This window comes from Meriones unguiculatus, chromosome 9, assembly GCF_030254825.1.
Source record: "Meriones unguiculatus strain TT.TT164.6M chromosome 9, Bangor_MerUng_6.1, whole genome shotgun sequence".
Taxonomy (NCBI): Eukaryota; Metazoa; Chordata; class Mammalia; order Rodentia; family Muridae; genus Meriones; species Meriones unguiculatus.
In genome coordinates, this window is record NC_083357.1 from 39194862 (window position 1) to 39208467 (window position 13606).

A 13606-nucleotide genomic window follows, 5' to 3' on the forward strand; every position below is an offset into this window, starting at 1 on the left:
ACTTTAAACATGAATGGATGTTGGATTTTGTCAAATGTCTTTTCAGCATCTAAGGAGATGATCATGTGGTTTTCCTCCTTCAGTTTGTTTATGTGGTAGATCAATCACATTGATGGATTTCCGTATATTGAACCACTCCTGCATGCCTGGGATGAAGGCTACTTGGTCCTAGTGGATGATGTCTTTGATGTGTTCTTGGATTCAGTTTGCAAGTATTTTTTTGAGTACTTTTGCATCAATGTTCAGAAGGGAGATTGACCTGAAATCCACTTTTTTTGTTGGGTCTTTGCGAGGTTTATGTACCAAGGTTACTGTGGCTTCATAGAATGAGTTTGGTAATGTTCCTTCTGTTTCTATTTTGTGGAATAGTTTGAAGAGTATTCGTGTTAGCTCTTCTTTGAAGGTCTGGTAGAATTCGGCGCTGAAACCATCTGGCCCTGGGCTTTTTTTGAATGGTAGACTTTTGATGACAGCTTCTATTTCCTTAGGGGATATAGGACTATTTAATTGGTTTACCTGGTCTTGATTCAGCTTTGGCATGTAGAATCGGTCAAGAAAATTGTCCATTTCATTTAGATTTTCAAATTTTGTGGCATATAGACTTTGGAAGTAAGACTTAATTATTGTTTGGATTTCTTCAGTGTCTGTGGTTATGTCCCCCTTTTCGTTTTTTATTTTGTTGATTTGAATAGTTTCTCTCTGCCTTTTAGTTAGTTTGGCTAAGTGTTTGTCTATCTTGTTGATTTTCTCAAAGAACCAGCTCTTGGTTTCATTGATTCTTTGAATTGTTTTATTTGTTTCTAATTGATTGACTTCAACTTTAATTTTGATTATTTCCAGCTGTCTGTTCCTCTTTGGTGTGTCTGCTTCTTTTTTTTCTAGGGCTCTTAAGTGAGCCATTAAGTTGCTTGCATGAGATGTTTCGAATTTCTTTCTGAAGGCACTTTCCTCTTAGCACTGCTTTCATTGTGTCCCATAAGTTTGCATATGTTGTGCCTTCATTTTCATTGAATTCTAGGAAGTCTTTAATTTCTCTCTTTATTTCCTCTCTGACCCAGCTGTCATTTAGAAGTTGTTCAGTTTCCATGTGTGTGTAGGCCTTTTTCTATTTTTGTCATTGAGGTCCAGTTTTAGTCCATGGTGATCAGATAGGATACAAGGGATTATTTCAATCTTCTTGTATCTGTTTAGGCTTGCTTTGTGACCAATTATATGGTCTATTTTGGAGAAGGTTCCATGAGGTGCTGAGAAGAAGGTAAATTCTTTTGAGTTTGGGTGAAAGGTTCTGTAGATGTCTGTGAGGTCCATTTGATTCATGACCTCTGTCAGAGTTATTGTTTCTTTGTTTAATTTCTGTTTTGTTGACCTGTCCTTTGTTGAGAGTGGGGTGTTGAAGTCTCCTACTACTATTGTGTGGGGGTCTATGTGTGATTTAAGTTTTATTAAAGTTTCTTTTACAAATGTGGGTGCCCTTGCATTTGGGGCATAGATGTTCAGGATTGTGATATCTTCCTGGTGGATTTTTCCCTTGATGAGTATGAAGTGTCCTTCTCTATCTCTTTTGATTGAATTTGGTTGGAAATCTACTTTATTCGATATTAGGATGGCTACGCCTGCTTGCTTCTTGGGTCCATTTGTTTGGAAAACCTTCTTCCAGCCCTTTACTCTCAGGTAATGTCTATCTTTGTGATTTAAGTGTGTTTCTTGTATGCGACAGATTGTTGGGTCTTGTTTATGCATCCATTCTGTTAGTCTGTGTCTTTTTATTGGAGAATTGAGTCCATTGATGTTGAGGGTAATTAATGACCAGTGGCTGTTAGATCCTTTGATATTGATGTTGGCCATGGTAGTGTGTTTGTGTGTTTGGCTACTTTTGTTTTGCTGTAGTGAGGTTATTTATTTCCTATGATTGCTTGAAAGTAATTAGTTTTCTCGGGTTGTATTTTTCCTTCTAGTATCTTCTGTTACGCTGGATTTGTGTGTAGGTATTGTTGAAATTTGTTTTTGTCGTTGAATATCTTGTTTTCTCCGTCTATGAGGATTGAGAGTTTTGCTGGGTACAGTAGCCTAGGCTGACATCTGTGTTCTCTTAGGCTCTGCATGATATCCGTCCAGGCTCTTTTGGCTTTCATAGTTTCTGTTGAGAAGTCAGGTGTGATTCTGATGGGTTTGCCATTATATGTTACTTGGCCTTTTTCCCTTGCAGCTTTTAGTATTTTTTCTTTGTTCTGTATACTTACTGTTTTGATTATTATGTGACAGGAGGATTTTCTTTTCTGGTCTAATTTATTAGGTTTTCTGTAGGCCTCTTGTATTCTTATAGGCTTCCCCTTTATGTTTGGGAAATTTTCTTCAATGATTTTGTTGAAAATATTTTCTGGGCCTTGGAGGAGGGAATCTTCTTTTTCCTCTATTCCTATTATTCTTAGGTTTTGTCTTTTTATGTTGTCTTGGATTTTTTGGATGGTTTGTGTCAGGAATTTTTTAGATTTATTATTTTCTTTGATGGATACATCGATTTCTTCCATTGTATCTTCCACTCCTGAGATTCCTTCTTCCATCTCTTGCAGTCTGTTTGTTATGCTTACCTCTGTAGTTCCTGTTTTCTTTCCTAGGTTCTCCCTTTCGGTGATGTCCTCCATTTGTGTTTTCTTTAATTCTTCCAATTCTATCTTCAGATCTTGAACCGTTTTGTTGATTTCCTTTACCTGTCTGACTATATTTTCCTGTTTTTCCTTAAATTCCTTCAGCTGTTTGTTTGAGCATTCTTCTGTTTCTTTTATTTCTTTCAGTAACACAGACTGTTCGGCTGCATCTTCCTGTATTTCTTTACGGATGACCATAATCTCTTCCATTATATCTTCCCCTAATTCTTTTCGCATTTTATTTACTTCATTCATTAACCTCTTTATTAGCATGGATGTTAGGTCATCTTCTTGAATTTCACTTATGTTAGGGTGTCCAGGGCTACTTGCCCCTATATAACTGGGTTCTGGGGATGCCATGTTGTTTTGCCTTTTGTTGGTTTTACCTGTTTGCTGGCCTCTACCCATTTCTCTGTCTCAGGTGTTGTCTGTTAATTTCTGGTGCCTGCTGAGTCCTGGGGTGGGGAGAGTCCACTTGGCGGAGTTCTGAAGTTCTCCTCTGCTTTTTGGGTATGGTCAACTGAATAGTGGTGCTTCTCAGGAATTGTCTCAGTTCACTTCAGGTGTATGGACCTGTATGGTAACTATGGTATTCAGGAAGGCTCTCCTCTCCTCAGGAGAGGTCCTGGTGATGGCTGTCCTGCTGCTGGGTTTCTTGCTTTGAGTTTAGTGAGCAGCAGCTGTTGCTCTTAAGGTGTAATTTTTGGGTGCAGCCCTCTTGAAGGACCAGGGATTCCCACAGTTTTGTCAGTCTAGCTAGGATAACTGGTTGATCCTTGGCACAGTATCTGAGGGCTGCTGTAATGGCTCTCTGGCTTTTGTAGGTCTGAGGATGCAGCTGTGTGCCCCAGTGCCCTAGGGGTACTCAATAATGGCGGCTGAGCACAGCGCTCCTGCCTGCAGTAGAAGGCTAGAGCCTAGAATCTGCGTGAATCCAGAAAGTCTTTTGGTGCTGGGTGTCCTGAGCAATAGACATGATGATCCCCCCGCTGTGGGGTTTCCTCATGACAGGGACACCCAGTCTTTGCTTTGGGGACAAGTCGTTCTGTCTGGATGGTGAGTAGAACCCGCAGGCACAGACACGCGTGTCTCTGCCTTTCCAGTCTTTGGGAGTCTGGGAGTCTGCCTACACTGGGAAATTTTCCTGAGACCTTTTCAGGGTGGGGGTGTTGGCTCAGTGCTCTGAGATCAGACCAGCTGTTTCTCTCCCTGTGGGTTTGCACCCCACAGTGAAACTCAGTCTCTGGTGCCCTGAGGCCCGCAGTTCTATCTGAGGCGGCAAATCAGGAGCGCAGGCAGGCAGGGCTCTGTGCTGGAGCCTGGGTCCCCGGCTCTGGCTCTGGGCTGGCTCCTGGGGTGCCCTTGGAGCCCGAGTCTTTTTCAGGAGATGTCTGGGTGACCTAAGGTCGGTCCCAATCGTTTCCTGCTCTGTGGGGTTATCTCTCGACTGGAAAATCCAGTCTGTGATGTTGTGGGCCCACAGTTCAGTCTGGGACCGTGACCAGAGCACACTAGCGTGTGGCTCTGGGTTGGCGACCAAGCATCTGGCAGAACCGGGATTTCTTCCGTGGTTTAACTGGGTGAGTTAAAGCTGATTGAATCCCCCACCGTGGGGTATCCTCTCACCTGTGAAACACAATCACTTGTGTTTTATGGCCTCAAGTTCTGATTGCTGGTCACTGTGCCAATCCTGCTGTGCTGCTGGTCAGACGGAGAGTCCTCCCAGCGCCGACATCTTGCCCCCTGAAAGAAATATTTTGAAAAAAAAAAATCTTCGGTGAAATTATTTCTTTTAATTAAATCTATTTATTTATTTATTTTATGTATGTGGATGTTTTGCCTACATGTGCCTGCATACATGTTTGTACACCACATGCATGCAGTACACATTGAGGCCAGAAGAGGGCACTGAATTTTCTTGGAACAGGAAGTACAAACATTTTTTAGAACCACGTGGGAGCCAGGAATTGAACCTGGGTACTTTGCAAGAGCAGTCAGTACTGCTAACTACTGAGCCATTTTTCTAGCTCTGAAAAAGTTATTTTTTAACAATGAACTATGTAAGTAAACCATGGTTCATTGATAGCCTAGAGCACTGAATTATGTAGAAAAATGATGCAGTTTTCTGTAATTGATAAGGAGGGATTAAAATATTAAAAAAAACAACAAGATGTATAAGACAGGAGAAATAAGATGTACTTTTCTTGAGTATGATGGATAAACTGCAAGGATTCAAAACGATTGGATAAAAGTTGTTCACTTGTATTTTAGGTTTGGGTAAGAGATGGGAAGAGGGGTTACAGTTTTCAGTGTTGGTGTTATGGGTATGTCAATCACTGAACATAAGTTTGTAAAATAAATGTTAAGGGGATATAATATTAATAAAGTTAAAAATATATTTTGTTTTAGACGAATTACAGTTTATTGACTGGGAGATTAACAGTGACACAGAAGATCCTAGGGAACCTAGTGAGTGTGAAGATGGTGATGGGGCCGTGGACATCTCGGATTATGCTTCTTGTGCAAGTGGTCATTCTTTGACAAATGATGACAGGCTATCTGAGGTAAGAACAAATTGTTTAAAAATCTCTTATTCTCCTTATAACATTTGGTAATTGTAGCTTTCTTGGTATCCAACCTTAATCCCATCTTTTCAAGGACAGTTACTTTTAACTCTTGCTAAATCATTTCCTTCTTCATTCTTATCTCTAAAGTAACAGAGACCTCCTGTCCTGAGCTCACATCTGTCCTTCCCTCTTCTGTGTGTTGTCCTTGTAGTCTCCCTCCTAGTATATATATGTCAAGGTTTGTGACTAGCATTTGACATTTTTCACAGTTGGAATCAATCATGTTTATGAACGAGGCTACTATTTTTTCGTAGTTTTTTGTTTTCCTTGGACATAGTAATTACTATTTTTTTTTTACTTGTCTAATTTAGCACTAATAATTAATTTGCCACTCTTAGTTAGCTGTTTAGACATAGTAGGGTTTTTATCCCTTTTGTTTTCTTAGAGTAACTCTACAATCATCTAGCTATTCAAATTTTGAATATTGTATTCTCACTAGTTATGGATGTTGTCACTATGGGGTCAGTATTAGTTATTTTTTAGTAGCCATGACCAAAAATTCTACGATAACAACTGAAGGGTAAAGCATTTGTTTTCATTTGCCATCTCAGTAGCTGTGTGGTATCATGTGCTTAAGCAGAGCATCATGGTTATGGATTTGGTGGATGCCACGTAGTAATAGAAAGGGTGAGCTATCTGTTATAATCTTAAGAAGCATGGTCCTAGTCATCAGCTTCCTTCAGCTTAACACTAGGTGTTTCAGAATTTCACAAAATAATGTTTGCAGAGGGGACAAGTGTGCACCACAAGAGTCTGCAGAGGATTTTCCTACCCAGCTGCTACCACTGTCATCCCAGGAATTTACTTATGAACTTTAAGGCTGATTTTTTTTTTTTCTTTTAAGGCTTTGAAAACATGCCTTTATTGTCCTTTGTCTTGAGTCATTTTTTTTTTTTTCTGGCTTTTTACTGGTTTTAAACAGCTTGTTTGATTGTGTTGTGTCTTGGTATGGTGTTTTGTTTGATATTTGTTAGGATTCTCGTGAATCCATGATTGTGTTTTGGGAAGTCCTCAAGACCAATAATAACAGTATATGTTATCTTCTGTATTTTGCTGATAGGGCAGGCATATATGCTGGTATCTTTGTATGCCACTGAAGTATATGACCTTAGTATGTTTTTATAATAGCTATTTTAGCCAGTACTGGGTGATAGCTCATTGTTTTTTTATTAAAGATTTATTTCATTATTTGTGTGTATATTATTGTGTGTGCACATGCACATGTATGTACATGCTTGTGCATGCTACAAGGCCAGAAGAGGTCATCAGGTCTCCTGGAGTTGGAATTATAGTAGATAATGAGCCACACAAGTGCTTTTGATAATGGAACCGTTTCTCTAACTCCTTATTGAGATTTTACTTTGCATTTCTTAGAAGAAAACTGAGAATGTGCATATTTGGTCATTTGTGTGTCTTCTTACATTATTAAAGTTTCTCAACAATAGCAACAATAAAAACCCCACTAAAAATTAGAACTACCCTATAACCCAATAACCATACATTTGGATATATATGCAAAGGAATTGAATCAGTGTGATGAAAATTTATCTGTACTTCTGCTATTCTTCTTTCCTTCTCTTTCTGTTGTGAAAAAACCGACCAAAAGCATCTTGAGAGAGGATGAGGAGTCAAGGCAGGAATTAAAAGAGCTTCAAGTAGAAACTACTGATGAATGCGGCTTAATGGGTTGCTCCCTGGCTTGCTACCTTTCTTTCTTTATTTTCTTTATTTTTTAAACAATTTTTTAAATTTTAATTTTAAATTTTAATTTTAATTTTAATTTTAAAATTTAATTTTAAATTTTAATTTTTTATATTAATTACAGTTTATTTATAGCCTAAATTTTAATTTTAAATTTTAAATTTAAATTTTAATTTTAATTTTAAAATTTAATTTTAAATTTTAATTTTTTATATTAATTACAGTTTATTTATAGCCTAGCTTTAGGCCCTTCCCTCATTCCCTCCTAATCCCACCCTCTCTCCCTCATCTCCTTCCTGCCCCTAAGTCCACTGATAGGGGAGGTCCTCCTCCCCTTCCACCTGACCCTAGGTTATCAGGTCTCATCAGGAGTGGCTGCAGTGTCCTCCTCTGTGGCCTAGCAAGGCTGCTCCTCCCTCGGGGGAGGGGGGAGATCAAAGAGCCACCCACTGAGTTCATGTAAGAGACAGTCCCTGTTCCCTTTACTAGAGTTGCCATGGGCTACATCTGAGCAGGGTATCTAGGTTATACCCATGTATGGTCCTTGGTTGGAGAAAAAAACCCCTGTGTCCTGATATATTTGGTCTTTATGAAGCTCCTGTCCTCTCCAGGTCTTACTAACTCCCCCTTCTTTCATATGATTCCCTGTACTCTGCCCAAGGTTTGGTTATGAGTCTCAGCCTCTGCTTTGATATTCTCCTAGGCAGAGTCTCCCAGACGCCCTCTATGGTAAGCTTTTAGCTTGTTTCTTGTTTTCTCCTACTTTCAATGTCCATCCTGTTTGCTTTTCTAAGTGAGTATTGATCATCTTACCCCAGGTCCTCCTTCTTGTTTAGCGTCTTTAGTTGTACAGATTTTAGTATGTTCATCCCATCTTTTAGGTCTAGTATCCACTTATAAGTGTCTTTTTAGTATCCACTTACCATGTGTGTCTTTTTGCTTCTGGGATACCTCATTCAGGATGATCTTTTCTAGATCCCACCCTTTGGATTTCCTTCTTTTTATTGTTGAGTAATACTCCATTGTGGCTCCCCAGGACTTCCCAGCAGGCTACCTTTCTAACACAACCCAGGTTTCTATGCTCAGGAATGATATCCCCTGGAGTTAAGAAAATGTTCCACAGATATTCCCAGAATGCAGTCTGATGAATTCAGTTCTTAATTGAGATTCCTCTTCCCAGGCTTGTCTAGTTTTGTGTCAAGGTGACAGAAATTGACAACTATGGTACTGCAGAATTATTCATCATAGCAAGATCTAGAAGCAACTGAGATGTTGAGAGATGAACAAATGCAAATAGGTAGATAAAATGTGTTATAAATATGTGATTAATTCTATTCATCCTTTAAAAAGAAAGGAATTCTGGCATTTGTACCAATGCTGGTGATCTTAGAGGACATCTGCTAACTAAAATAAATCAGATACATATAAAGATAAAATAGGTTTAGTATCCTATATCTGAGGTTGCTTTAGATAAAATATGTTTTAGATTTTAGAGTTTTTGGAATATTTGCATACATATAATGAATTATCCTGGATAATAAGTCTAAATTACTTTGTTCAGTTACACTTGGTTTATAACCATGTACACAAAGACTGAAGAAAATTTATCCATTGCTTTTAGTGTGCCTGGCTTTTAACTATAATTGAACACATGAGATCAAGGGTACAATTTTCCACTTAGTGTATCCTGTCAGCAACTCAGAAAGTTTTAGATTTTGGAGTTTGTATTTTTGATTTGATGCTCAGTCTATTTTACTATGGGATAATTTAGGAAGAATTGGTATTAGCTTTTTTTTTTTTTTTTTTTTTTTGAGACAAGATCGCACTATGTAGTTCTGGTTGGTCTGGAACTTCCTATGAACACCAGATGGCCTCAGATTGACAGAGATCCACCTGCCTCTGCCTCCCATGTGCTGGGATTAAAAGCATGTGCCACCAACCCTCCTCCATTGCTGGTGGGAATGTAAACTGGCACAACCACTTTGGAAGTCAATCTGGCACTTTCTCAGACAATTAGGAATAGTGCTTCCTCAAGGCCCAGCTATACCACTGCTAGGTATATACTAAAAATTAGCTCAAGTACACAACAAGGACATTTGCTCAACCATGTTTGTAGCAGCTTTATTTGTAATAGCCAGAAGCTGGAAACAACCCAAATGTCCATCAATGGAGGAATGGATACAGAAATTGTGGTATTTTTACACAATGGAATACTACTCAGCAATCAAAAAGGAGGAAATCATGAAATTTGCAGGGAAACGGTGGGATCTAGAAAAGATCATTCTGAGTGAAATATCCCAGAAGGAGAAAGACAAACATGGTATATACTCGCTTATATAGACCTATACGATATGATAAACATAATGAAATCTATACACCTAAAAAAGATAAACAAGAAAGCGGACACAGGGTAAGATGATCAATCCTCACTTAGAAAGACAAATGGGATGTACATTGCACATATGACAGGAGTCTACCGCAGAAGGCATCTGAAAGACTACCTAGCAGTGTTTCAAAGCAGATACTAAGACTCATAACCAAACCTTCGGCAGAGTGCAGGGAATCATATGAAAGCAGGGGAGTTAGTATGACGTGGAAAGGATAGGAGCTTCACAAGGACCAAATATATCTGGGCACAGGGTCTTTTCTGAGACTGACACTCCACCAGGGACCATGTATGGATATAACCTAGAACCTCTGCTCGGATGTAGCCCGTGGTAGCTCAGTAACCAATTGGTTTCCCATAGTAAGGGGAACAAGGACTATTTCTGACAGGAACTCAAAGGCAGGCTCTTTGACCTTCCCCCCTACCCCCAAGGGAGGAGCAGTCCTGCTAGGCCACAGAGGAGGACTTTGCAGCCAGTCCTGAAGATACCTGATAAAACAGGGTCAAATGAAAGGGGAGGAGGACCTCCCCAATCAGTGGACTTGGAAAGGGGCAGGGAGGAGATGAGGGAGGGAGGGTAGGATTGGGAGGGAATAAGGGAGCAGGATACAGCTGGGATACAGAGTTAATAAAATGTAACTAATAATAAAAAATAAAATTAAAAAAAAAAGCATGTGCCACCATTAAGTTGCTTAAATGTGCTGTCTCAAATTTCTTCTTGAAGGCACTTAGTGCTATGAACTTTCCTCTTAGCACTGCTTTCATTGTGTCCCACAAGTTCGGGTATGTTGTGTCTTCATTTTCATTGTTTTCTAGAAAGACTTTAATTTCTTTCTTTATTTCTTCCCTGACCCAGCTGTCATTTAGTAACAAGTTGTTCAGTTTCCATGTGTGTGTAGGCTTTTTGTTATTTCTGTTATTGTTGAGGTCCAGCTTTATTCCATGGTGATCAGACAAGATACATGGGATTATTTCAATCTTCTTGTATCTGTTGAGGCTTGCTTTGTGACCCACTATGTGGTCTATTTTGGAGAAGGTTCCATGAGGTGCTGAGAAGAAGGTAAATTCTTTTGTGTTTGGGTGTAAAGTTCTGTAAATGTCTGTTAGGTCCATTTGATTCATGACCTCTGTCAGAGACATTGTTTCTTTGTTTAATTTCTGTTTGGTTGACCTGTCCTTTGTTGAGAGTGGGGTGTTGAAGTCTCCCACTATTAATGTGTGTGGATCTATATGTGCTTTAAATTTTATCAATGTTTCTTTCACAAATGTGGGTGCCCTTGTATTTGGGGCATAGATGTTCAGGATTGTGATGTCTTCCTGGTGGAATTTTCCCTTGATGAGTATGAAGTGTCCTTCCCCATCTCTTTTGATTAATTTTGGTTGAAAGTCTATTTTATCAGATATTAGAATGGCTACTCCTGCTTGCTTCTTGGGTCAGTTTGCTTGGAAAGTCGTCTTCCAACCCTTTACCCTCAGGTAATGTCTATCTTTGTGTCTTAGGTGTGTTTCTTGTATGCAACAGATTGCTGGGTTTTGTTTACGTATCCATTCTGTTAATCTGTGTCTTTTTATTGGAGAGTTGAGTCCATTGATGTTGAGAGAGATTAATGACCAGTGGCTGTTAGATCTCTTGATTTTGATGTTGGCTGTGGTGATCAGGTTGTGTGCTTGGTTGCTTTTTGTTTTACTGAAGTGAGGTTATTTATTTCCTGTGTTTTCTTGAATGTAGCTAGCTTTCTTGGGTTGTATTTTCCCTTCCAGTGTCTTCTGTAATGCTGGATTTGTTTGTAGGTATTGTTGAAATTTGTTTTTGTCATTGAATATCTTGTTTTCTCCATCTATGAGGACTGAGAGTTTTGCTGGGTATAGTAGCCTGGGCTGACATCTGTGTTCTCTTAGGGTCTGCATGATATCCGTCCAGGCCCTTCTTGCTTTCATAGTCTCTGTTGAAAAGTCAGGTGTGATTCTAATGGGTTTGCCATTATATGTTACTTGGCCTTTTTTTCTTGCAGCTTTTAGTATTTTTTCTTTGTTCTGTATACTTACTGTTTTGATTATTATGTGGCGGGAGGATTTTCTTTTCTGGTCAAATTTGTTGGGTGTTCTGTAGGCCTCATATATTCTAATTGGCCTCTCCTTTTGCTTGGGGAAATTTTCTTCAATGATTTTGTTGAAAATATTTTCTGGGCCTTGGAGAAGGGAGTCTTCTTTTTCCTCTATACCTATTATTCTTAGGTTTTGTCTTTTCATATTGTCTTGCATTTCTTGGACGGTCTGTGTCAGGAATTTTTCGGATTTAACATTTTCTTTGACAGATACATCAATTTCTTCCATTGTATCTTCTACACCTGAGATTCTTTCTTCCATCTCTTGTAGTCTGTTGGTTATGTTTACCTCTGTAGTTCCTGTTTTCTTCCTTAGATTCTTCCTTTCCATTATTTCTTCCATTTGTGTTTTCTTTAATTTTTCCAATTTTATCTTTAGGTCTTGAGTTGTTTTATTTACTTCCTTCACCTGTCTGATTGTACTTTCCTGTTTTTCTTTTAGTTCCTTCAACTCTGTTTCTATCATTTCATTCAGTGTTTTAAGCATTTCCTTTCTAAAGGCCATAAACTGTTTGGCTGCAGCTTCCTCTATTTCTTTACGGATGGCAATATTCTGTTTGAGTTTATCTTCCTCTATGTCTTTACGAATCTTATTTATTTCCTCTGTTATCATCTTCATGAGCATACTTGTTAGGTCATCTTCTTGGATTTCAGTTATGGTGGGGTGTCCAGGGCTACTTGCCCCTGGGTAACTGGGTTCTGGAGATGCCATATTGCTCTGTCTTTTGTTGCTTGAGCTTTTACGCTGGCCTCTACCCATTGTGTTATCTTAGGTGTTTGGGGTTATTTTCTGGTGCTTTCTGGGGATCCTGTGGTGGAGAGAATCGCCTTTGCAGAAAGCTGGTTTTTCCTGAAGGATGTCTTCTCAGCTTTTTGGGTATAGTCCCTGGATGGCTGGTGTTTTTTCAGGAGTTGCTCACCTCAGGGATATAGACCTGAGTGGTAACTGTGGTCTTTGTTAGTCGAGAGGGTTCTCCTCTCACGCAGGGAGGTCCTGAGGGCAGCTGCCCTGTTTCTGGGTTTCTTGTTGCAAATTTAATGATCAGCTGCTGTGACCCAGTTGGACATCAGGTGCGCCTCAACTGTTTGTGCTTGTGTCTGGAGCACAGCTGAGTGCTGGCGCCTCGGCCCCACTAGACTGCTAGACTTTTTCTAGGGAAGGATTGGGTGATTTAGATCAGTACAGTTTCCTTCCTTCCCCGTGGATTCTCTGGAGACACGGACTCCTAGTGTCTTTTTTTGCCCTGGTGCACACTGCTCAGTGTCCGCCAGCTGGCTGGCCGCAGAAATTGCCTGTGCCTGGAGCACAGCTGTGTGATGGCGGCTCAGTCTCTGCCAGCTGTCTGGTGTGCAGAAACTGCCTGTGTCTGCCTTTGCGGCTTTTGGGAGCCTGAGTGGCTCCCTAAGCTGGGTAATTTTCCGGGGACCTTTTCAGGTTGGGGGTGAGCTGAGTGCTCTGAGATCAGACCCGCCGTTTCTATGTCCGGCGGCGAATCAGGCGCGCAGGCAGGCAGGGCTCTGTGCCGGAACCTGGGTCCACGGCTCTGGCTCCGGGCTGGCTCCTGGGGTGCCCGTGGAACCCGCCCGAGTCTTTTCCAGGGGATGTCTGGGTGACCTAAGGCCGGTCCCAATCGTTTCCTGTACCCTGGGGTTATCTCTCGACTGAAAATTCCAGTCTCTGATTGTGTGGTGCCCACGGTTCAGTCTGGGACCGTGACCAGAGACACTGGCTTGTGGCTCTGGGCTGGGGCTGGGGCTGGCGGCCGGCAGCCAAGCGTCTGGCGGAACCCGGATCTCTTCCGCGGTTTAGCCGGGTGAGTTAAAAGCTGATTGAATCCCCCACCGTGGGGTATCCTCTCACCTGGGAAACACAGTGACTGTGTTTTATGGCCGAGAGTTCTGATTGCTGGCCACTGTGCTGGTCCTGCTGTGCTGCTGCTCAGAATGAGAGTCCTCCCGGCTCTGCCATCTTGCCCCTCTTATTATTACACACATTTTTAAAATATTGTTGTACTTTGAAGTATTGAAATAATGAGCCATGGTGATCAAAGTATTTAAAAAGTGCAACTGATAAGTAGATTACATGCCCATGATGATATAAATATAGGTAATTAAATTACTAGTGTTGTGATCTCATAACCT

At 40.4% G+C, this 13606-nt stretch overlaps 1 protein-coding gene across 10 annotated transcripts in view; it reads left to right on the plus strand.

Annotated features, from left to right (window-relative positions):
• Spidr (scaffold protein involved in DNA repair) overlaps positions 1 to 13606 on the plus strand; it is a 261442-nt gene that overhangs the window by 43044 nt on the left and 204792 nt on the right. For all 10 annotated transcript variants that reach the window (XM_060391053.1, XM_060391055.1, XM_060391058.1 and 7 more), the window contains one exon: positions 5055 to 5209. In XM_060391053.1, coding sequence (XP_060247036.1) covers positions 5055 to 5209 — 155 coding nt within the window. The remainder of the gene's footprint in view (positions 1 to 5054; positions 5210 to 13606) is intronic.